This window comes from Motacilla alba, chromosome 3 (genome assembly GCF_015832195.1).
Source record: "Motacilla alba alba isolate MOTALB_02 chromosome 3, Motacilla_alba_V1.0_pri, whole genome shotgun sequence".
NCBI classification, from domain to species: Eukaryota; Metazoa; Chordata; class Aves; order Passeriformes; family Motacillidae; genus Motacilla; species Motacilla alba.
In genome coordinates this window covers 44,094,815-44,120,426 of record NC_052018.1, presented here as the reverse complement: position 1 = coordinate 44,120,426, position 25,612 = coordinate 44,094,815, and the positions used below count along the sequence as shown (strand labels likewise).

The following is a 25,612-nucleotide window of genomic DNA, read 5'->3' as shown; positions in this document are numbered from 1 at the left end:
GTCCTTCTTGTCATGTTTAATATTTATTAAAATCAGTATTTTCAAACTAATCCAATAATCACTTCTTCTGTATTGTAGTCTGCTGTAGTCTTTCTTTAAGGCATGTTATAGTTTTGTGTTTAGTTACTGAACTGTATTTTACCAGTTACACAATAGTTCATAGATTAAAGTCACCTCAGTCTAAAATTTTACTATGGATAAATCTATATTGTGTATTAGTATATTTTTATTTACTGTATTTCCAGAATTATTGTTTAGTTCAGTTCATCTAAAGGCTGCATACGATTGAAATCAAATTTGGGAGTTGTGTAGTAATATGGATATGCTTACCCTGCTATTCGTGGACTACTATTCCTGACTGTCTAGAGTTTTTGGAAATCCTTCCAGGAAGATGGGCAATTTCATTTCAGTTTTCAGCTTTTTAAAGTAAAACACAGCAAGTTCTGTGCTTTGAATATAGTAAACTGTGTTTAGTTTTCAGTTGTGATTATCCTCTGTTGGAGGAGTATGTGTGTATTTGTTTTTTATGTTTGCTTCTCCCAAGTTGTTCACGCTCAAATCTGAGGCAAGCTGGTCAGTTAGGTTTTTGGGCAGTGTCTCATTATATTTGATCCTGGTGGCAGCATCAGGAAAGAGGGGTACTTATTTTTCGGTTATCTTTTCAATTTGCATTTACTGATCTTATTTTCTCTTCTGTCAATGTCTCTTCTTTTTCCTGCTCATGTTTCTTCATCATCTATTCCAGTAATAGCTCTTGCTGTCCTTTGTTATTCTTTTAGTATCTGCTTTTGCATCCTCTAAAGCTAACCCTCCTTTGACTAAGCTCACTGTAATTTATATAACTAATTTTGCAGATTTTCAGACCTTAGCTGATTTCCTAACAGGAATAGATCTAGTTCTCTGGGGTAGCAATTAGTCAACAGTCACTTCTGCTCTGTTAGTTTTTTCTTTTTGCTTTCTATCTTTTTGTCCTGTGATGTTCTATTATCTAGACTTCAGTTTTCCAGGGTTTACCAACAAACTTCTGTATCACTGGTTACAAAAATCTAAAATATTTGGACACCTAGGGGCTGTGCTTCTCTATCAGCATTCTTCCATTTCCCAGTTTCTCTTGCTTTTCATTTGTCCTCCAAGACGACCAGTGTCCTGGTTAGTTACTCAGGGAAGTCACAGTAAAGTTGTCCAGTGTTGCCCTTCTCATTCACTGTTTTACACTCTTGAAATTTTACATATATCCTTTCCAGCCAACAATCCAAAATCCTTCAGCTTGGCTTCTCATAGACAGTGCATCATGTAGTTTTAAATCTAGCCTCATGACAGATGGCTTTTTTGTTTTAATATGAAACACCCATTCATGAGTGTTTAGAATCAGATTATTCTGATTATTAATGCTGCAGCCCATAAACTCATCGTCTGATCTTTTTTCCTATGCTTGTGGATGCCATTTGCACAGACAAAAGTTGGTTCTTTAATTAGACAGTTCTTGTGTGGTGAAGTGCAATTGTCTGCAGTAGTTGCAGTTCCAGAAAGTTAGGCAGTCGTTTCAGACTTCAGAGTTCCTGCTATTTGTGGGAAGGTTTAGTAGATTATGCAGGAACAGGCTAAAATAGAGCTTGATATTGCTCCTGGTCTCTTATACTGTGTTGTTGTAGTTTCTGTGCAGGTAAGGAAGAGAGGATATCAAGATCATGTTGTTGCCTGCAACTATAACGTAAGGTCTCACACCTGATATGATAGAACATGTTACTTATGGGTATTCTTTCTCAAACTGATGAATAACAAAATTACCCATCCCTGAAAGAGATAATACCATGGCTACCCTCCCCTACTGTCTAAAATTCTCAGTTTTACTCAGATTAGGTGGATTACACCACCTGCTTACAGCAACACTGTTGTTTATGACAGATAATAAAATGAAGTGTTATCTATCTGTTGCTTCAAGGAAGTCATGCTGTGTTTCCCCATGATTTTCTGTATTTGGTGATAGCATTCCTGTTACCAATTAAAGGGTCTTTGTTTCCAGAAGTAATACAATTTCTGAATGTCAGGGTTTATCAAATTGGAAAAAAAAAAAGTTAATAATTCACAACTATTGGAAAAAAATATTTTGGTTAGTGCACATTTATGAAGTTCCTGTAAATGAACATCCTAATACTATAAACAGTTCATTTAGAAATAGTGACTCATCTTATTAAGAGAAAGGGAGGAACACAGTATGATCTTACATAACTACAAAGCAGCAAGAGGAAACCGTGTTGAGTTCAACAGAATGCTTTGACGAGCCAAAGGGTTAAAATGATAGAAAACAGAGTTCTGGGGGGGGGAAAGACTTTTCCCCACCAGAAATTTAAGACATTGGGTGTAATGCAAAGATAAAAACGATGTAATGCAAAAGAAAGCCGTTTTCTTGCACTGCTATCATGTCTAAACAATTCTGGATACAATTTTAATTTGCAAGTGTTGTTGAAGTCTTCATAAAACTTGTTTTGATTTTTGTCTCATGCTTCCTTGAAGGCTCAAATGGTAAACATTTGGACATAATGACGCAAACAGTAGGCTATCAATCATTCCCAGTTTTCACAGCATTGTTGTTCATTCAGAAAAGCTGCGTGAACTGACCTCTTTCTGAAGCAGTGTCATTAGTTGTTTCAGAAATAAAACAAGGATCAAAAAGACTTTCAGGATTTTTCTCTTAAGACTTGCTGTACTGAATGATTTTGTAAAATTAGGGATCAACTGTTTTCAATTAACTCTCAGCTTTTTTTAATGTATAATGTATGAGAGACTACATATTAATTGTTTTTGTTCTCTCTCAGTTTTTTAAGCATTGACTTCCAGTAAATTAGTTAAAACAGAAAATTGAATTTAGATTAGATTTGCTATGTAGACTCCTAATTTTGATACAAATGAGAAATTGTGCAACAGAAGGAGGTAAATTTATGCAGTGTGAATGTCTTTGGATAGACATGAAATATGACTGGGCTTGCTCTGCCTGAGGTCAGAATTAGCTTGACGTGGGGCTTACTGTGGGAATTGGAGCTGCACAGCACTATCCCATTCCTTGCTGCTCCTGTGGTGAGCAAACTGAGGAAGTCTTTGCTCCCTATGTCTGACTAGTAAGTCTGATTGCGTGTGCTCTCTGCAGACTGGTCTGCTTTTCAGTGTTGTGGAGGTACAGTGTTGAAATACTTTCCCAGGCCACCTAAATTTAAGAATACAACAAGCCCTGGGCAGTTTTAGACACTTTATTAGCCACACTTTCATCCCATGTGGCTATGAGAGTATTGTGAAGGGTTAGAGGTGTTGTAGAGTGTGGGTATACCAAAAGATGGTTAAAAGCTCGCTAAGGATGCGAATTCTAGCCCACTGTCTCCTCTGCTGTGGGAGTCATCCTGCAGGCCACAACTGACCTTCGGACCGCTGCTTAAGCTATTCTGCCCTCCTTGCGTCCTTGACTCAGTGGTGCTTTCCGTGTTGGAGGAGGTCATCCTGTACTTCTCCTTTCTGCTGTGAGTCATTATTTGTGCCTGTTATCTTTTCCTAACTAGGCCAGCTGCTTGGATTATCCTTCTGCATATGACTTTCATCTTACTGCCGACTTTTTTTATTTTTTTTTTTTACACTCACAAACACCTACCTGCCCCAGTTGCCATTTTTAAGTTCAAGTGGAAACTTTTTTTTTTCTGTGTTAAAATTGCATACTGTTTGATTTCGTAGTCCTTTTTGATCAAAAGAGGTGGAAGTCCAGTGGTTGGCTTGAGATTATAGAATTAATAGTCATGACTACAGAATTAATTAATATAGATTTAATTTGCCATGACCACATGGAAAAGTGCAGATAATCTGAGAATAATGTGTCAGCTGTGCTTCTTTTTAGCCATCTTCATTTCAAAACAAACTCTTTACATAATCACAGAGGGCTTCTGTTGTGTGCAGAATGATCTGGCTCACTTGCTCCTAAAAGGAAACATAGTGGGTATGTGGGGCTGCTTGTGACCTTTCTGCATACAATTTCTTGGGAAACACTGAATATAGCTTGGTTTTAAGGGTTTCTCTAACTTTACCTCAATCGACTCTACAAGGATTATCTATCTGGTAGCTTATGAGTGCTTTCCTGTTGGCAAATGAGATGAAGTTCAGTAAGTCCAAATGCCAAGATTCTGCACCTAGGACAGAGCAGTGCGGAGCACAGATATAACCTGGGAGAGGAGTGGCTGGAGAGCAGGCCTGCAGAAAAGGGTCTGGGGGTGCTGGCCAGTGGCAGTCTCAGTATGAGGCAGCTCTGTGTCCTGGCAGCCAAGAGAGCAAACCACATCCTGGGGTGCATCAAGCACAGCACAGTCAGTAGGAAGAGGTGGTTATGCCACTGTATTCAGCATCGGTGCAGCCTCACCTGGAGTGCTGTGTGCACTTCTGGGTCCCACAATATAAAGCTGTTCGTTGAGGTACTTGAGTGCCTCCAGAGGGGAGCAGCAAAGCTGGTGATGGGGCTGGAAGCATGTCCCGTGAGGAGCAGCTTCCTGAGGAAGGAAAATGGAGAGGGAGGCGCTAAGTTCTTCCCCGTGTATCCGATGATAGGACGTGTGGGAATAGCTCAAAGCTGTGCCGGGGAGGTCTAGACTGGACCTTGTGAAGCATTTCTTCACCCTGAGGTCAAACACTAGAACAGTTTTCTAGAGAAGTGGGCCATGCTCCAAGCCTGTCAGTGTTTAAGAGGTATTTGCACAATGCTCTTAATAACATGCTCTAACTTTTGGCCTCAGATTTCTCAGGCAGTTGGATGAGATGATCTTTGTAGGTCCCTTCCAACTGCCATAGTCTATTCTAATCTACTCTTTCCTCTTGTGTCCAGCAACTTTGCTAACATCACAAGAGTAATGTGCTGGTTTTTTATGACTCAGAATGGTTTCTGGGCATGCACAGGCCCAGAAATGGTAGACTGGCTCAGAATGGTAGATTGTGGAAGAGGTACAGCAAATAGGGAAATAATCCTGTTTCTCCGACAAGCCTTTGGAAATTTGTTCAGCTTCAGCTAAATTTGTTCTGTTGGCCACCCAATAAGTTTTATTAGTATCAGGCTCCAGACTGTTCTCTTTAAATTAGTCAAAAGGCTAATGACTTTAGTCAGACACAAGAAGAAGTTTTTTAAGTCTATCATTAACAGTAGTAGTATGAAATGAAGAAAGTAAAATCCTCCACAGAGCAAAAGAACTTTTTCAAAATTTAGCTTATTCGGTTTGAAAATCACAAGCCAGCATTTCTAAAATGCTCTCCAGAAGAGAGGTGAGGTTTTTCATCCTAGAATAATAGTCTGCTTTTTCCAGGAACATCAGTGTCTTACCACCAGTTTCCTGACTGAGTGCTATATAGATTTGGAAATCTAGGCAGTTAAGAAGAGATTGTGGAAATGTGGAAAATTACTGACAGAAAACCTCCCTGATCTCTAGTCATCTGCTGTGTATGTGAGTTTTAGGTGTACTGTTGGGATCAGAGCAACTTGACAGTGTGTTTTGGTTGTGTTGAATTTTCAGTTTTAAAATGAGTATTTTTTTGTGTTTTAGGAGGAGACCACAGGTTCCTTATGCACTGTACCATTTTGCAGTGTGTTCCCACAGAATTTATCACTTAGATAAAAGATGAGTGAAGAGAGACAAAAAAGGAGAAATTAGGAGGCACAGAGGGGTGATGTGGCTTGTACCTGGTCACACTGAGGTCAGTAGCAGAATTAAGAACTGGATTTTTTTGAGTTGTGATCTAAATTAATCTGTCTTACTCCAGAGGCCACAGAGGTCACTCAGTATGAGTGAGCCATCGAAAACTTCACAGAAAGAAACCCAAACCAAACTTTTGGTTTTTCATATATCCTTGCTGGCAGAAATAAGCATGTCAGCAACAGCTGAAGTACACAAAGTACATAGATTTACAGGCTGTTTCTTATGGTTAGTTTCACAGAAAATGTGACAATGCCTTCAGTGCTGTAATTAGTTCAAGAATGACTGGAGATTTGGGTCTACCAAAACTTTCTAGAGACAGTAATAACCCTCTGTGAAGATCCACAATGTGAAGTTCTCAACCAGGACACTGCAGCCCACAAACAGTTTTAAATGATGTGCTCTCAGTGTTTTTATTTATACTGGTGGGTTAGAACATGTGTTGTTTGTGCTGTATGGCTATTAGCAATTCTTGGGCATAATTTTGGTCAAGGCATAATAATACTCTCCCAGAAAGTTTGAGCAGGGTTCACAGATTAACAGTCTGGGGTCTATTTCCAATAGGCAGTAGAGAGGCGCAGATAATTTAGCTGAATAGGCATGAGCTGTTCTCTGGCATTTGTCCCAAAGTTCAAAGAGTGGATTCTAGCCCATTTTTTCAATTCTATCTATACCTTTAAATTAGGTGTATGTACTGTGTTTTTGGGGGTTGGCTGAGTAAAATTCCTATCTTTCTTGCATCTCTCTTGCAGTCTAGTTCTATTTTACCTTGATGCATCTAGGTATAACCTGGTTTTTCCAGGAGATAATCTTCTTATGAGGCTGGAAAAAATAGAATCTGCAAAAAAACTAAAGGACCTACAAAAATAATTAGGAGAAAAATAGTAGTTTTACCAGTAATGTAAAGGAGAATAATCCACTTTGTCTCCTATTCTCTTCTCTGAAGATTCAGCAGCACTTGCTAACAGTAGTTGTCCCCTGCTTGAATACCCCATTTCAATCAGAGATTTTAATAACTTCACAATAGTGGATAAACAGTGGGTAACTTTATATTTTTTTACTTTTACTTTGCACCTGCAGCCATTTGAAGAATATATGTTAAAAAATAGAGGTAAAACTTTTCCTTGTGTCAGTCTAATGCAGTGGTCTGGCTTATGCACAGGAGGTGCTACAGTCAGTGAATATTTGATTGCACTTGTGCTCCTTATCCTTTTTCCAGATGGTATCATCGCCACATTTACAATGGCGAAATGCAGCAGGTCTCTGCACTTTGGCAGACTTCACTATGTTCAGTATCTTTCTGCAAGCTGTCACCAGCCATTTAAGCCAAGAAGCCACATGTATGAACCAGATAGACAAACAGATGCCCTCCTGACACTTGTGGTGTTGGGCATCAATGTCCTCAAATGGCTGCAAAGCCAGTTCTCTTTAGTGCTGCGGGCTAAAGCAGCCAGATTTGTGGTAATTAATTTCAGACCTGTGTGCATTTGTCTACACAGCTAATGATTCCTAGTAATCTTGCTAACTAATTGATGATACTAATGTAGCAAATTTTGTTTGCAAATGCTGTATGTTTTGTGTTGTAAGCTTTATGGATCTATTTTTCTATTATAAAGCAGAAAAATACTTTCTGAACTCTAAATTAAAAATATTTAAATTGTGAGTTAAACTCTCATTTAAAATAAAGATTATATTAAAATCTATCAGCTTTGCAGCTAACTGTCTTAATATTTTGGAACTGAAAAGCTAAAAAGAGCTTTTGATGAAAACCTTCTTCCAATTTTAACTCTGACCAGGTAGCTGTTTTGAGAAGGGGTTGTTATTTTTTTTAGTGTTCAGTGTAAAGGGTCCTGCTGCAGGTATTCCATTACTCCTTTCACCGCTCTTTCCTGAATTTTTCAATGCCAGATTCTTTAATTTTACTGTGGTAGAGATCTCTAAATACTTTAGTCTACTAGCCGTCCAAAAGAACCTACAGTACATGTATTAAAAAAAGGTATTTCATGTGTGCAAACTCTACAGCCTGCTCATTACAGAATTTATTTTTCGATGAGTAAGGGCCCGGAAGACGCTAATGTAAGTATTTTAGCAAGGGTTTGTATTTCTCTGATAAACAGCACTCCCCTTCTGTTTGTGATCACAGGATGAAAGCTCTCTAAGCTTGTATATGTACATTTTTACTGCTACATCATGTAGTGTGCTCTTAAGATTGAGATCTCATTCCCCAGGAAGCATTTCTGTCTAAGATTAATTGCCCTTTTAAAATCAGTGTTTGATGTATTCCTTTGGCTATATCCTGACTCACTTTAACCCTCTTTGACCTGACCCCACTATTACTGCCATGGCCGGGCAGAAATCCTTCAGCCTGTATGCAGTACAGACTTGAGCCTGTGGTTTTTCACATCAATGGATTCAATTAGCTGAGTTTTTACTGATCAGCTTAGCAGAGGTTGAAGAATTTGTCAGACACGGAACAAAACTGTCCATACTTTGATTATAATTAAATAGCTCATCTCAATTTTCACATGAAGTTTGCTTTGAGGTTGTTTACTTTGTTAAATAACGTAATAGTAGTATTGGAAGTAGCATTTTTAAAAAGGAAAAACGAGTTTATTTTTCTCTAGTTAAATAGGGGAAGGCACAAAACATGAAATAACAGCCATTAAGCCTTGAATCTCTATGTGTTGCTTATCACTCTTCAGCCAAATGGTTTGAAACAGTAATTATGTCCCAATGTCCACTTTTGAATTTGATGTGTTAAACTGGGCAGATAAACTAGCAATTAGCACTGTGGCTTGGAAACAAGTGAACGTGCTGGTCTCTTCTGTATTGAGAGTGATTTTTCAGAAACAGTAATCCTTCTGTGCTTTGCTGGGAATAGGTCATCATTTGATTAGCTGAAGAGTTCTTTATAAAAGATGGACAGCCATTAGGATCACAGAATATTTGCAGGCATGATGTGAATTATAGTAACTTGAAAATAAAGTAAACTTGAGGTTGAAAGTTCAAGAATGCCATTAAAAACCTTTAAAAGTGTATGAATGTGCATATGCTTAGGGGATATATAATAATATTGCATAGAGAATTTGTTATTTAATTGTCTGGCATAATAGTATTTTGAAAACAATGACATTAAAAAAGTTCTCATAAACTATTAGTAACAAGGTCTTTTACAGCAAATTGATTTGTTTTTGACTAAACTTTGTAGAGATAAATCTTTTTCAAATGTGATTTTTTTTGGTGTTTTTTTTTTCCCCCAAGAACCATATTGATCACGTTTAGCTCCCTAGCTGTATAGAGAGCGAGCCCTAATTTCGGAAGGTCAGTTTTACACTGTTTGGAGGGAAGGGCAACCTCAAATCTAATTAAGGGCATAATGCATAAAAGGGTGAACTTCTGGTAAGTCAGGATGACTGCTGTTCTAAAAAGCTACACAACTCTTAAAAGTGATTTAGCTCCCCTTCAACAATGGGAAACATATCATGGACAAGTTGGCCTCAATTTGTCACACATTCAAGTGTTTATCTTTTAATGCACACCCTGCCTGTTCCTCATGTATCTAAATGTGTTGTGTGCTCGCTTGTTACATGGAACAGCAGCGCGACTTACATTGAACTTTCTCACTTTGTTCACATGTGAACGGCCAAACTTAATGCATTGAAGAAAATTGTTTTATAACCCTCAGCTGCTAACCCCAGCCTTTTATAAACTACCACAGGTTTATTGCTAGTTCAAAGATGAGGCTAAGACACTGATGCTAAGGAAGAAGGGTTATAAGAATATTCCCTGGGAGTTTAGTCTTACTTTTTTTTTTTTTTTTGCCTGAAGCTAGATGCTTGATGGGAAGCATCTTTGGCCTTGTAAGGTCTTCTATAAGAGGTCATATTTTTAAGAAAAGTATTTTCGAATTCAGTCATAAATTAGTTTATGTTTCTTCTTATTCCAAGAACCCTATTTTAAAAACTTCTGTGAAATATACAAGAATAACATAATTTAAAAGCGACAACAGCAAAGTTTAGTTAAGTAAAGCTTAACCCATTTCCACCCTCTATCTGTTTTCCATTGAGTTGCATGAACTCTTCTACAAAAGGAAAAGTTCTCTTGTCTTGCATGTTACTGTCAGTGTTAACTGTTTTGGGAAATTGTTAAAAATAGTCTGCTCAGGCTTATTCTGCTTAATGGTGTTTCAGGCCAAACTCACTTTCTCTAAAATCTTTTTGAGTGCACTAGAAAAAAGGTTTTTTAGTTCATTTACATGCTTCCTGGCTCCTGTGAGATTAGAAGTGTAAGCCAAGTTCTCGTCTGCTGCTTCAAAGCATCATAAACTTTTACTTGTGGTGATTACTTTAATCTGCTTTTTTTTTGCCACGTTTCAGAAGATATGCTATGTGGCTGTCTAACCTGAGGATAGATTTGAGGTAAAAGATGACAGGAAATAACAAGAGAGAAGAGTTGCATGGAAAAGAAAATTATGAATGGAGTGATGCCAAATATTTGATTTCATCTCAGTATTTAGTGATATTTAATGTAGATGATGGTAATATTGCATATGATAATATTGCACTTCTGTTTGGGGAATAGAGAAGGCTGGATGGTGCCTGGGATAATCCAAGGAATGTAATCATATAAGAACTGTGACAAAGAAAGCTTAGTCCTCTCTGGTAAGTCACAGATGTCTAAATTCAAGTTGAGATGTTTATACCATGAGAAGATCACGAAGCTATCAGCCAACTGACCTGTGTCAAAGCCATGTAAAGAAGTGGAGCAATAATTCAAGCTAAATTAGTGGATATGGGTTTAATATCAGTCCATATTTGTATCTTGCCTGGTGCTGGGCTTTTGTAGTCAGGTACTCTGCAAGAATAGAGTTCACTGAAGTTGATACAGGTCTAGTTCTATCATAGCATTTTGGACAAGTACTTCCTATGAGAGGCTCTGGTAAGATGACATGAAGGCACTCTAAGGGTTGAGACAATATGAGTGACAAAACACTTCAGAATTGAGAGGCTGATGTTTCTAACTCTTTATTTTGGAGAAGAATTTTAAGAATCAACTTAATTAGAAAAGATAGGTTGAACACTCCTGTTATCTGTAAGTTGTTCAGTAAAGTATTAAAAATTAATATTCATTTTTAAAGGGGTTTTAAAACAAAATACAAAGTTGTTGCTTTTATTTACCATACCCCAAACGGGAAACAGACTTCTAGGAAAACAATGACCTTCAGTTTGAGCAGTTGAACTCATGTTACTACTAAATGGTTAAAATGAGTGATATTGTCTTGTTGCTGACAGTTAACTAAATCTATGTCATGGTTTATTTATATTCATGTCGGGCAGTTCGAGTCTATCCAGGAACTGTCATTCTTATTCTCCAGACCACATCTTGTGTTTGGAACAATTCTTATTTCAGACACAGAATCATTTTGAGAAAGAAATTTGTACTGAATAATGCACTGACCTTTTATTTCTGTGGGTGAGTTCTTCACCTGAAGTCAGCTTCAGTGGCTTTCCCCAGTGCTGGTGAAATATGTAGGCAGGAAGGAAAAGCCAGTCCTGTGCTTTCATGTCACATATCAGCATCTAAAATTTTTGAGGTCAGAGGAACCTTTTGTTGTGGCTAGGCGATTGTGGAGTTGGCTTTGCAGAACTCTTTGTGTGTTCCTACTCTTGGTCAGAGGATTCTGAACAGTGTATCTGCTGACATGATCCAGTGTGTCATCTGTGTGCCTCCTGAAACTGATCATCATTCCAGCTTTGGGGAGAGGAAGAGAATCAGGATTTTGGTACTTTGTGTGGTTGAAGTGAGGTTAAAAGCATGTTAAGATTGCTATGGAAGATGAGTCACTTCTAGCAGTAGAGCCTACTGCTGTGGCAAGCAGGGTTGTGCTTGCCCAAGATGGAATTCACAGAAAAGTAAGGATATCAGGGGATATGCTGGCTAAAACAGGCTAGTGTGAGGCTTCTGAAAGCTCATAAGATTTTATTCCTAGTTTAAAAATTCTAAATTCTAACTAAAAATACCCTCCTCAATTGAACATGTAGTAAGCATAGACCTTGAAGCTATAGTTCCTTAAGAATTAAATTCTTGGTTTTAGTAAAGAGAACATGTTTGCTGTCTGAAGTACTTGTGCTGGGTTCATTCGAAGAGCATAATATCATTTGGCCATGAGATTTCACCAAAATCAACTTTTTATGCACTTCACATGAAATTATGTGGGTATTGAGCTCTTGTTAGTACTCAGCTGATTAAGAACAATTTTTTTCAGTATACAAATTTATTTTTCTATTTGATCCCTCTATCTTGAAGTTGTCATTACAGTGGAATCAGAACACCTCACTGTATTTCTGTACCTTGCTCACTGTTACAAATACACATGCCAGAAACTGATTGCAGATGTTCCAGTTAGATTGGAGTTTATGAATGGAAAAGCACGTAATAATATGTGTTAGTTTCTATTATGTTTTTTTAAGGTACTGGAGAAAAGTAAAGCATGAATATTTAATTTATATGTGGATTTAATTCATTCTGTAGCTATGGTTGCTCATTGAGCAAAGGAATATTTTGCCATGAATTAAAAAATACATGGAATCTGCCTATAGTAAGTACTACAGAAGTGATGTGAAAATGTTCATAAATGCTCCTTGGCCTAATTTTTTTTTTGCATTTTATGAACACGTGGATTTTTTGTAGCACACACAATGAAAATAATTGTGAAGCTTGTTTTGTTGTAAATGGTATCCTGTCCTTGTCAGTTTTAATATTGGACATTGGAACTGTTTGGACAGGTTACTGTGAGAGACAACTGCTCACTTTGAAAATTTTAAAAGGTTTATTAAACCTTAACAAAAATACAACAAAGGACTACATAAGGAAAAAGCTGCAGCGCTGGAAACTGCCCCTCGTGCATACCACATGGCCAGTTCATCTTCAAGATGGATGCTCAGTCTTTTATACCCCTGGGGGTTGCATCAGCCAGCCCTGGCTCCTCCCAAAGTCTGTCAGTCAGCTCCTCTTTGCCATTCATCAGTGGAAACTGCTTTCTTATAACTTGATTGGAGATCAGGTGTTGCCATGCCTCACCCCCTAAGCACCAAGTTTTTCCATTCCCAACTGCCCCAGGTAAGGGACACATGTGCATGCCTTCTTTTTACCTGTCCTAGACAACCCAGGCTGTCTCATGGTCACAGTATAGGGGGGAAAAGGGAACCATGGGGAGAGCAGAGGACATCTAAACTGCAATAACATAACTGTACATCACTAAAGCTTTTCTTAATATTTACACAATAGTTATTTTTTAATTGCGAGAGCCAATCATCTTATTATCTATCTATAACATTACTATTAAACTAGGCAGCTGCTCTTTGTCAAGTTTCAGGGCTAACAAACTAAACCATTGCTGTCTTGATTGAGGTTTGAGGGTTTTTAGAGAGGCTACCAATTTAAACGTGCAAAAAGAGAAGTACATTCATCACATGTTTGTTTGTTTCTTTTCTGCTACCGGTGCTGAAGTCACTGGTGGAGACTTTCTTTAGACTGTGAGGCTTGTCAGGGGCTGTCTTGTCTCTGTAGGTCCTAGAATTTTCAACCTGAGATGCCTAGAGAGGGGAAGAATAGCTTCAGCCACTGTCCAGTGCTTTCCTAGCACGTGTGGTTACAAATTAGAACACAGTCTTTGAGTTTGCTTACTAATACAGAATGATCTTTTGTAAATAAGTGCACAGTTGGCTGTGTGATCCTTGGTGCTAGACCAGAGGCCTAGCTTCCAAGAAGGAAATTTTCACTATTGCTTTCTTGAGATTTGGCCTTGCCCATCTTTGGCTTGAGGCTTTCAAAACTGGGTCAGCAATATCTTTCAGTGACAAACTTAGTGGTTGCACACTGCATTATTCACACGAGGCACATTATTGAAAGCTGTGTTTCTGTCAGTAATTTCCTAAGAGATTCTTTAGAGGTAGATAAAATCTTTCCAGTGAAGTTGGTGTGTCTCTTCAGATTCAGAGATGTCTGAGGCACCGGGTGCTGAGCACACACTGTTCTCCTGCCAGGTTATCTGAGGAGCAGAAGAAATGGGGAGGAAAGCAGTCACACCGTGGTCACAAAAAGAAAATTCTACTCCTTATAATGCTATCCCAAGATCAGTTTTCCTACAATATGGCATAGCCTATTGTCAGGAATACCTTTAGTATCATCATCTTTAGAGCATATGGTATATTCTGAAGATAAGCAACCAAATGTCTGTGGCTCACTTCACAGCTGGAAAAGTTGGCATCCAATTATGTTGCACTATTAAAATGCTGCTACTGCATGAAACTTGGTTGTGTTTACTCCTTATACATTTTAGTGTCCTAGTCTATAGTCCTGTGGCCTTGTACCATACAAGAAATGCATTGTTTGCCCCTAACTTGAAGTACCGGGTTCTATTTGCCTTTTTAGGGTTGTAAAGCCGATTTTGTAAGTGGTGCTGCCCCTGACTACAGGCAGATTCTAGGACTTGCTATGCTGAGAACTTGCATACTGAGGATTCTAATTGAGTACTCCAGGGGCACTTCTGCTAAAGCCTGAATATCTTGTATTGTCTAGGTTAAGGGATTTAAGCCTGCTAAATTGCCCTGACAGGTGATTGCTTGAGGCCACAAATCAGAAGGGAGGTATTTCATCCCACTAAAGAATTTTAAGTGGTTCATCACAGATGTAGTCTGGCTAGAGGAGCTGTCTTGTGTAGGTGAAAGGGAATATTGTCATTGCAGCACTGGTGAGCATTGAGGTGCTAATCTGGGTAAAAACTGGCTGAAGGAAGTACCTGTGACAGAGGCAGTGCCTGCTCACTATTCTGCTCTCAGGCACTTGAATCTGTCTCAAAACTAAACCAATCTTTTATGTCCTCCTTCAGTTCTTTCTTTCAAATAGTAACATAACTCAGTAGAAAAATTTATTTAGATGTATCAGTGCTCATGTGCAACAATCTGAATTGATGCTGAATTAGCTGATTTTCCTATTAGAGTAGATTAGTTTGCAAGCAACAATTTATATAGCTGAAGGAAAGAGAAGAACTTACAGTGTGATAGATACCATGACATGGCACATCTTGCCACCTTCTCTGAACGCTACAGATTTTCTTGTTTGTTCTTCTGTTGTGTCTCACTGATTCCTAGATATTGAGGGGTTTTAAAGGAAGCTGGGATTAGCAACAGTGAATATTGTAGTTAGGGCATTCCCTTAAAGAAGAGAGAGTGGGCTCAAGCTGCCTCAGGTTGAGGAGGACTTAAGGACTCACTTGAGATGCAACAGGCCACTCTCTCTTGCTTCCTCTTAGCAGATGCCTATCTGCAAAGGAGAGTCCTTTGCCAATATTTTCTTGTAGTGGTTTCCTCATCAGGAGCACGGAGCCACCTTGTAGGTGACAGAAAAGCAGGTCTCTTCTTAAGCCCTTCACTTTAGAGGTTCTTGTTTCTCTCCATTTTCTGTACAGAGCTGGAAAGCCCTTCTGACTTTACATGATATGATTAATTGGCCTGAGTCTGGTCAACACTTTAAGTGTTGCAGCCTTGAATTAGGGTCTAAGTTAAGTCAGGTGAATGTCTCAAAAATATCTTAGTACATAACATGTAAGCATAGTTATCTGCCTTCTGGAGATGGAATATTGTTCAGTTTTACCAAAAAGTGTGACCGTCTGTGCTTAGAGCTTGCCTATAGTAACTTGAGGGGGCCACAGTACCTTCTCTATTGATACAGCTCCACAAGGAAAGTGGTAAAAAGATAATTTAATCTTGGGACAACCACTCTGATAGATGACTTAATTAGTTTTCAGGGTTTTTTTTGCAAATGCCAAAACGGTGTTTGTTACTTGAGCATCACTTCAGTAAAATAGAAGCACTCTGATTTAAAGTAGCACTATGAAAACTTATAAAACATAGGTTGCTATGCTTTTATTTTTCTTGTATTTCCACTTCATCTTATTTCCAAGAGTACTTTGCAGCAAAGCAGAAAAAATAATCTTAGGTCATGTGATAAGTAACAAGTAACTCAGTTCTGACAAGATGTTAGGAGGACAAAAAAAGTTGGGGAGGTTAGTGGAAAATTTGAATTAGTGGTTTTGAGGAAATGCTGTTTATTTTTTCACTACATTACTGAACATTGTAGAATGGGTATTGACAGTAATAATATCATCAGGTCTGGACCCTGTGCACTGCAGCTGAACAGAGTTATTTGCCCTAATTTTCACAGGCGTTATCCAATGATATAGAGTGGCATTACTTTGTAATTAGGTCATTTACATTTTATACCACTAATTTAAATATATGTTGTGTTTAGCAACTTGTACACTTTGTAGCTGCATTTTATCAGTTTAAAAAGGCTTCTTGTGATCATAGAATGTGGGCTGGGGAAGAAGAGGACAGTGGTTGGTGGGTCAAGATTCATCTAAAATCATGGGAAGAAAATATTTTGCAAATCTAATCATCTATTGTATCTCTAAAACAGGTGAATGAAGTTTTCATGATAGTTAGCAAATCATTCAGGACTCAGATCACAGTGGAAATGGATAATAATCAGACAGCTGTTGACAAGATAAGAATATTTTTCAGTAATTGTTTTGGTGTATTTGCTGTTGGCAACTTTTTGCTACAAAAAGTAGAGAAGAGTCTATATGAGAGAGACTCTGATTTAAATCGGATGTGTGATGGAAAATATGAAAGTTGAGGAAAGTTTGGGTAAATATGCCTTAAGTGAGAGTTTGTGGTTCCTAGTAACAAAAGGAGAGAAGAATGTTGAAGTAAAAACAATGGATTTTGTGAAAGAAGGCTGCAGTAAATACAGAATTGGGAGATAAGATCTCTTCAGTCAAGCCTCAAGGGGAAAAGGAATTAAGGAGAAGTGATGCTTTGTCAGAGATAATACTAAAGCACAAACAATGCTAATGCAGAGATTTAGATTTTAATTAAACTGGTAAATTCTTCATTGACCTCTGAGTCTCTCTCAGTTTGCCAAGGAACAGAATAAAAGACTTGTATGAGAAAGGGACAAAGCTGGGTAAGGAGCAAGGCACGGAGACATCGAGATTACCTGCACTTCATTTTTAAGCAAGAGTAGGCACATGCACACACATACATATGTTGCACAGTAATGGAAGAGCCAAAGAAAATGTTTATCATTTATAAGCCTTTCCTCCAATGGCAAGAAAATTATACTTGGGTTCTAAAGCTTTTAATTTTATTTTTTGCAAGTTTGGGCTAAAAAGAGTCAGGTGCATTCTGTCATCTGGTTTTATGTAAATTAGTTGTTTCTGAGAATTAAATAATACTATGAAACATTAAGAAAAAGTCACTAACTCATACCAGTTTAAGGAATGACATAGGTAGGTTTTCATTTTTAAGTGTTAGATACATATATTTGGAGGTTACTTAAAAATATTTAGATGTTCCCTAATTTCTAAGAAGAAAGAAAACTGATGCTGTAAATGAATGAATGCACCGCCACAACTGGGTTTCTGAGATCTTTTCTTTTGGAGTTAATTCTTTTGACAATCTGACTGGTAGTGTTTCAGCCCAATAAATACCTGTTTTGGCTAGAAATACCAGAAGTTGGTTTTTAAATGATGGGCTTTGTTCTTCAGACTTGTCTGCAATAAAACCAGAAACCAGCAAGTGTTCATGCTTAATTTAGTGTGATAATGCGTGTATTATGCCATTTAGAGAATCAAGACTTTGTACAAAATATACCATATGTAGGAAACAAGTAACAAAAGAATAATGCTTTATTTTAAGCAAACATAACTGCCTGCTCTTGCAGAAATAATTATTACTAGCATAAAGTCAACTACATGTTTAGGATGACTTTTTTACCAGTTGTGTGGGCATAGATAGCTGGTTAACTAACAAACTTCTTCAGGCAGCTGTCAAATCATTTTGGCTACCAAAAAAAATGTGATTTCATCTGTGTTATAAAATAGAAATTACACTACAACTGAATGCAAGAACCAGTAATGGTACCTACACTTCTAGATTCTGCTCTCTTCCATGCAGCTCTTGGCCAGGATGTTGGTTTGTTCTGTAATAAAGACACTGGAGTGGGACATAAAAATGCCAATTAGTGAATGCAGTAATACTTCTGAGTACTAAAGGGGGATTTCATTGTGGTAGGTCCATGTCAGAATGCCATAGTGTAGAATAAAATGAGTGAAAGGTCACTGCCTACTTTTTTCCCCTCTAACCATTATTTGAAGCATATTTCATATGCTCTTCTCATCCCTTGTCTCTGAAATAAATTTTCATTTTTTTGTTGTTTTAGTTCATGTCATGACTGTTATGTCAGTTGCTTTAGCTGGTTCCCATCATTTGAATCAAAGGATCAAAGTGCTTGCATCCTCCGGGACAAGTATAAATAAAAAGAATTGAAATATTCTTAGAAAATACTCTTGTTATACTGGGAATAATTTGCTAACTTTGCTTTTCCAAGAGATGAAACCAAGTGAGAAAAAGCCAGTGCCAACTCTGCCTTCAGAGTAACTCTGAAATATTGCTAGTGATTTATGTAAATTATTCTTAGGAAAACAAAATTACTTCAGGAATAATACATGTATTATATTACACATAGTCCAGCTCTTTCAGGAGAGCACAGTATTAAGAATACAACTTACCAGTATGTTTTAGGAAGCTACACATTTTAAGCATGATCTGTGTAAAATTCATTTGCCTTACAGCTGAGTGAGATGGATGTGCCTTAACTGGGTTGACAACAAGCTGGGATCACTGTAGGGTTAAAAAAAAGCCCTTCTTGGAACTAGTAAAGAAAAGTGGCACTTTCCTTAAGTTTTACTTAATTCTGGTTTTGTCTTGGAATTAATTTTAACTCGAAGTTTCTGTTTTAGATGATACAAATCTCAGTGTTCTCCACACTGCTATTTCCTACTTTTCATTCTGTTAAATGTTAAACTTTGTAACACCAATTAAATCTACCGTAAATTAAGTATGAGTAAATGTTTAATCTTCCTGTGAACTTTGAATGGTATACTAGTGGTTTCTCTTTTTCTTTGAATTAGATGGAGAGCAGAAGACTCAAGTGATGATTCATGGAATTGAGCCAATGCTGGAAACACCCATTCAGTGGCTAAGCGAACATATGAGCTATCCAGATAATTTTCTCCACATTAGTATCATTCCCCGACCTACTGATTGAAACTCAGCTGTATTCCTATGAGGATCATTCTCAAGCTGGAATTCTAAGGGCATGTCAACTTCTTGCTTCTGTCAGTCTTGACAGAGGCAGCCTGACCAGAAAAAAAGAAACCAACAAAAAGCCGAAACAAAACAAGAAGTCCTCACTGCTGTAAGCCAAACAGGAAGAGAGATCCTATCATCAGATAAAGGCAATTGGGCTGATCTTATTTTGCATCACTGCTGCGTTTGTTCACTGCTGTAATTAAATCAGTTGCGATATGAAAGAATTTACAGGACTTCTGCAAGTCTGCTGTTTTCTTGTAAAATATAATGAAGCTGAAACCGTCAGCCGAAGAGCAAATGGAAATATGCCACTTGATTGTATTTCTGATTAACAAATAAACAGGGCTGTTTCCTAAAGAGGTAGTGTTTCAGCTTTGAGGGTGGAAATATTGGTTTAATTTTCTAGAAAGTTAGACACTGAGAGATTTGGTTACCAATAGCTTTTTGTGAAAGATCAAATTACTGTAAATCCATCTTTCCTTAATGAGAAGTTCATGTTTACAGTATATGTATTGGTATGCAAATGATCTTTTAACTTTGATAACAAGCAGTGAGAGATTTTAAAGTAAGCTTGTGAGCATGTTTTGTCAGTTAAAAACATGCACAACTTAATAATTACAAATACTCTTGATTTGTATGCTGTCACTGAATACTCCAGTGTGTTTATTATTCAAACCAGTTTTCATAGACTAGCAGCGATGTAGGATAATTTGTCTCAGGATTCATCATGGCATTTCTTTGTGCTCATGTAGTTTTGGTTGTTTTTTTTTTTCTTTAAGAATATATTTTCTTAATTTACTTTAAAAAGTTGTTTTTTTTAAAAAGCTACATGGATGTTGCAAACAGGATTGTATCCTGCTGTTTATTCCCATAGACTAGGAAACAGTTAAATCATAGAATGATGAACAGATTGCTTTTTAATGATTTTGAATTTTGGAAAGCTGAGGGTTTTCTAAGCTAATACTTTGTTACATCTGTGGTCCCTGTGCAATCAGTCCACAATTTGGAAGCTTCTAATCTCATTGCACAGATTTTTTCTTAGTGTAGCAGATGTATTTTTAGGTTATTGGATCATTTTGGTTTCTAAATGTTCATTACCATTGCAGATGCTACTCAAACTCTACCAATTTTTTTTTCTGTTGCACTAAATTCATCAAACTCTGTGCACTATTGCTTTGTCTGCAGTTTGTGGCTGTTTGTGACACAAAACTATGTTTATAGTAGACATATTATCCAATCTGTCAAATATTACCAATATAAAGAAAGCATGATATTTTTCTTTCAGAAATAGTGGCTGTCAAAGCTCCTGCTCACAATCTTGGATTGTAAATGTCCCGGTAATTCCCAGTGCTGTTCCCATTCATTCCCATGCTCCCTTTATGGCAGGATACTTACCTGTATCTGAAAAAGAAGAAAATGAAATCAGCCGAATGAACAAAAACCTCTTTCTGAAGCAAGAGGGGAAGGATCTCCATGGGTGAGGATAGGGTTGAGGCTAAGAAGAGCCCTGAGGGCAGAAAAAATCTGTAGACAGATTAGATACTGTTTTAAATGTTAATGAGGAAAATAGCATTAAGGAAATGGAAGGGTAAAGGTACTAATGAAACAAACCTATGCTGTATTCTGCAGGACATGAAAAATTTTTAAAACAAAACAAACCATGCTGGTCTGTGTTTATGCAGAATTGAAATATAATATTCTTATGGTGGGATGATTTGGTTAAGTTATTCTAATTTCCAGTTCTGTTTGGAATTTTTGTTACAGTGTTGGATTGGCATTTATAAACTTCCTTAGGCACACATATCTAAATATTTTGGAGATTTTCAAAGTCCTGCCAATGGATAAAGCAAATATTTTGTAGAGTCTTCATATTTAAAAAAAAAATCTTTTGTAGGGATAATTTTTCCATTAATCAGGATAAGAGGCAATACATTTCAAAAACTGTAGAGATTGTGTTTCCTTTGTTTTAAGGTAATCTGGAGTCAGTCACTGGCTATTTTAATGTATTCTACACCAGCATTTTAAGTATACAGCTCTTCTTATGGCCCGTATTTGCCAGTAAATCCGACTTTAAGGCCTAGCATGGAACAAAGAAATAGCTTGGCTTTAAAACGTACTCTTTCCTCTTACTTTAAATAGTTAAACTTTATTAAAAAATAAAACAACATTTGAGTCTGTCTTTATTCCAGCTAAATAAGGATCTTTGTCATGGAATGATGAGTATTTACTTAATAAGTAGGAACTTCTTAGAAGAGGTTCTTAGAATGTCGTCACATATAGATTGGGTTCTGAATTAAAGCAGGTAGGTATCTATTCTGTGTTAAAATATCTGGTTTTGAGATAGGCATGGTGACATTTTGAAATGTCACGCTAAACCTGAGTAATATCTCTTGAGAGAGAGGTAAAAAGACATTCAGAACTAGATTTCAGATTTCTGTACTTTCACATTACACTATAAAATTAGCTTGTGGAAGATGAGTTTAAAATGGGGAAGATGTTTTCTCTCCTTCCCTTGCCTTTCATCTCTACAATTCAAGTAAATAAGTTTTTTTTAACTGTGAAATGAAACACCAGTTTCTCTGAACTGAAGATTGAAGAACAGAAAGGAATACAAACCAGCTATGCAAACAGCTACATGAATAGTTCGGTGTATGTCAGCTTTTTATATGTACAAAATAACTAGCATTATATGGAGTTTAAAGGCATGGCTTTAGTAGCATTTATATGTATGAAAACCACTTAGGGTAGAAAGAGAGGCAGTCAAACACCATGTTAGGCTTGGAGGATCTTGACTGCAATTGAAACTGCCAAAATGTGTCCAATTTTAAAATAGCACTTTCCACTGAAGATGTTCAAAGCCTCAATCCTTGCATCATTTCCCTAATCTAGGGCAATAATAGAATGAATATGTTGTGGAAACAAATCCGTGCTCTAGCTACTAACACTCGTTACACCCTGAGCTCTCACCATAACTGAGTGTAACATGTTGGAAAGGGTAAAGCCAATTTGCCATGTCGTTTGCTTACATCTGTTGGAATGTGAAGGATTGCTTGCTAGACTTTTGTCAAGTGTGTTTTGCAAGTTCACAAGCACTACTTAGAAACCTCTGGAAGTTTGGTTCTTTTTCAAAGAAAATCAGGCTGTAGTGGGGGAAAAAACAATCAATAGCACTGTTCACTAAACCTGTCCCTTCAGTGGCTGCCTTACAGTGAAAGACACGTGGACAGAGTGCACGAGTGAGAGCTGCTGATGCCTTATTTTGTACAGATATGTTATAATTTCTCCTTGTGTATATTGTTACTTAGTGTCATAACAAGCCAGACAACTTGTTATTCTTTCAGCTAGACAGAGGCACTCAAGTATTTTTATTACTACAAAATTAAAGCTCAGAATGGAAACTATCTGGCTGAAACTTGCACCTTGCATGCTTTTCTGACTATAATTAAAATAATCTGCCCTTCAGAGGTTTGATTTCCATCAGTCATATGTACACACACCCTCACTGGATTTTTTTCTGCAGTTCAAAATTGGCAGAATAGGCTGGTTTCCCTTCATTTTAAAGTTTATCTGAGTCTGTACAAGGCAAACAGGAGGAGGGGATCAGGCCATGGGGGTGAGCCCAAAGCCCTGAAATCGTGGCGTGACACAGGAAGTCATACGGTTTCTTCACCATTTCCACAGCGACCATTTTATCATATGAATCCTGGCCCTTGCAGATTCTTCTTTAATCTGCAGCTTCTCTTTATTTAGCTGATGCTTGACCTCAGCTGAGTAGTGATGAGGCTGTGCCTGCCCCTGGCTCCACAGCTCCTGTCTCTCCCTTGCAGGATTACCATCGGTGCCTTGTGTATGACTAAAATGCCCATCTCCGGGGCCCTCCTCCTTCACCAGCAGAGCACGAGTTCGTTTCTGCTGGCTTTTACCACGAACTGGGTGGCCCTGGAGGAAAGCACTGAGAGAAGGGTGCAGAGGAGGAGAGAGGGAAACGAGAGGAATTAAAAAACAGTGAAGGTGGGGCTTGAGAGAAAATACTTTGTGGGGACTGAAATGACAGAGCCGGATTCTTGATCTCACCCCGGTTTCTCATTCACTCATCACCTTGCAGCTCCCACCACGTGCTTTCCTTTCCATCCTTTCCATGAATACATTGCAATGGCTTTCACCTGCGGGGACAGCGTCTGGCACCTCTGGTGTTGCCAGGAGTGAGCAGTCACTGAGTGTGTATTTAACTTTGATGGTTTGGCACATTGCTGAAGGAGGCCTTTATTTACAGGAATTGTTTCAGAGCTTCCTTCTCTGCAGCAGATCCTCGGCCTGGGCTTCCTTCATGTGAGGAGTCAGAATGGGGAGGTCCTGCTGCAGAAAACATCCTGCACAGGCACCATAGGTCACTGTTCCAATACACTGTATGTTGGAAAACTGAGTCATGGATGGATGGATGGATGGATGGATGAGTCGCAAGAGGACCTTTCTTTCATGAAAATTACTGCTTCATGTCCCTGAAGGTTTTTTTTTTATGCTGTTCTGAATGTTTCATAAAGAACAGCAGAATACATTTTCAGTGTGGCTAATAAATACCAAACCCAGTTTTGGTCACAAGCATTTTCTGTTTCATTTTCCAGTCAGAATAAAATTCCATTATATGGGGTTTAGTTGTAGAACAAGACGTCAATATTTGTAATGAGTCTGTATAGGCAGTAGAAAGAGGATGTGTCCATTGTAATCATCAGCATTTCTGCACTGTACATCTCAACACCTTTTAATATGAAGATACATGAGGACTTCTGCTGAGGCATGGTTTTGCTGAGCCACCCAGGCAGTTTCTCTGCCAGTTTGGGAGGTCTGCTCCCCTATTGAAACTCTCCAGTTTTGGTTTATTGTATATAAATTTGTACTTGATGGCTGTTGAGAAAATGACTGGAAGAATAGCCATAATGGAAATGGAAAAAAAAAAAAAAAGAAAACAACAAAAAAAGCAAAGCTTAATTTATTGCTCAAATGGAATGTCTTTCAGTAAGAAATCATGATGTCAGTTTTCAGTGAAATTAGGGATGTCCTACTTCTGGTTGTGTATTCAGTTATTTCAGTGGTAAGAGGGAGCAGTCCTAATGGGTCAGCTTACAATTGCCCTGAAATATATATAGTGTGTTTTTAATTAATATGCCAATAACAGGAATTGTATTTTTATTCTTTCTCTTACTGAAACTTGAATGTATTCAAGGGTTCTGTTGCAATTGGCTTCCTCAGGGAAGTGCAGCAGGAATTGTGTCCCTTCTGGGATGTTCTGGGGACATCTCCATAGATCACACTGGGATCAGTGTCTTTTGGAGGTACAGGGGAAAATAGTTGTCTGCAGCTTACCTGCTTCCACTCTTCCCTCCCTCCTTCCCCAAACTAGATGCCACAATTTTCCATTATGCAACACTTTTCTTTTGTTGTTTCTGTTGTTGCATGCATTGGACAACAAACCAGGTGAACTGTAGCTACTGAGAATAATGATTATGATCTTCAGCTGTCATTCTGGGGGTCTCTGAAGTTTAGGTCTTTCAAGTTTCTGGGCCACACCTCTAACAGTCACTTGTTCTGGGATAGCCACACAAGCCTCCAACAAGTTAATACAAGGTGTAAATTAAATTCTCTTTTAAAATTGGCACTCATGTAAATGGCAGTGTCCCCAGCCTTCATTCAGGCTGGTTTTGCTGTTTCCGTGTAATCAGCTTTCTGGATACTTTCAAAAAGCAAACCGAGATCATGTGGAGGGAATGGATGATGCCTGTTGCACAACTCCCTTGCCTGCACCCAGCTCAGCCCTTGCTTGTGTCACTGCAGGCAATTAACAGTGCTCAAAACCACAGTGCCTTCTCTTCCAAAATGCCATTTGATGGTATCGGGACACTTGAACATTCAGGAAAAAAAAATGTTTATATTTTAAAGGGAGTTTATTCTTCAGCATTAGAAAATGCTGAAGTAATAACAGGCATTGAGTGTGTAGCATCATCAAGAAGATCTTTGCTGCAAGTTATGATCTGGATGGGATAAAAATGCTTCTTCAGTATAACATATGCTTGAAATGAACTGTAATATATTTATGTGTTCTGCTTTGATCCTAATGTGTTGTGGGGCGCTATACTGAAATGAATGTGGATACCATCAATAAAGGAGAAGATCCTTAACACCGTAATGTATGGGCATGTGCCGCAGTTGCCACATCATAAACAAGGGCGTAAGCTCTGCAGAGCTGCCCCAAGACAGGGAACTTTTTACCTCCTCCTGTCCCAGCGTAAACAGGTCGCTAGTGTCTCTGAGAGCAGTGGAGTGCTTTCTCTGGCACTGGCCAGGGAGGGATGAATTCATTGCCGTGGATTTCTCAGATGTGCCGTAGGCACAAGTGTGCATCTTGACCCGATAGGAATGAAACTGAGTGTTCATCTCTACCTGCAGGATTTATGTTCAGTGATTTTGTTATTTATGTCAAAGAGGGCTTCAGGGATTTGAAGTAAACTTAGGCATTGGGATCATTTTGTTGATTACCCTTGATGTTAATTATTTGAAGCAAATCAGACTCTAACATTTTTACGAAGTTTCACTGTGGAGTGAGATAAGATTAAGTGTAAATGGTGTGGCTGGAAACTTCTTGAGAAATATTTAGGTTTATTTTGCAGTGTCACATAGGATCACAGGAAA

The 25,612-nt window shown here is 38.0% G+C and overlaps 1 protein-coding gene across 5 annotated transcripts in view; it reads left to right on the top strand.

The window, feature by feature from the left end:
• Nucleotides 1-22,327, top strand: part of ATG5 (autophagy related 5) — a 75,278-nt gene extending 52,951 nt beyond the window's left edge. For all 5 annotated transcript variants that reach the window (XM_038131258.1, XM_038131262.1, XM_038131263.1 and 2 more), the window contains one exon: nucleotides 18,748-22,327. In XM_038131258.1, the coding sequence (XP_037987186.1) occupies nucleotides 18,748-18,884 (137 nt within the window). In that variant the 3' untranslated portion in view covers nucleotides 18,885-22,327. The remainder of the gene's footprint in view (nucleotides 1-18,747) is intronic.
• The last annotated feature ends 3,285 nt before the right edge of the window (nucleotides 22,328-25,612 follow it).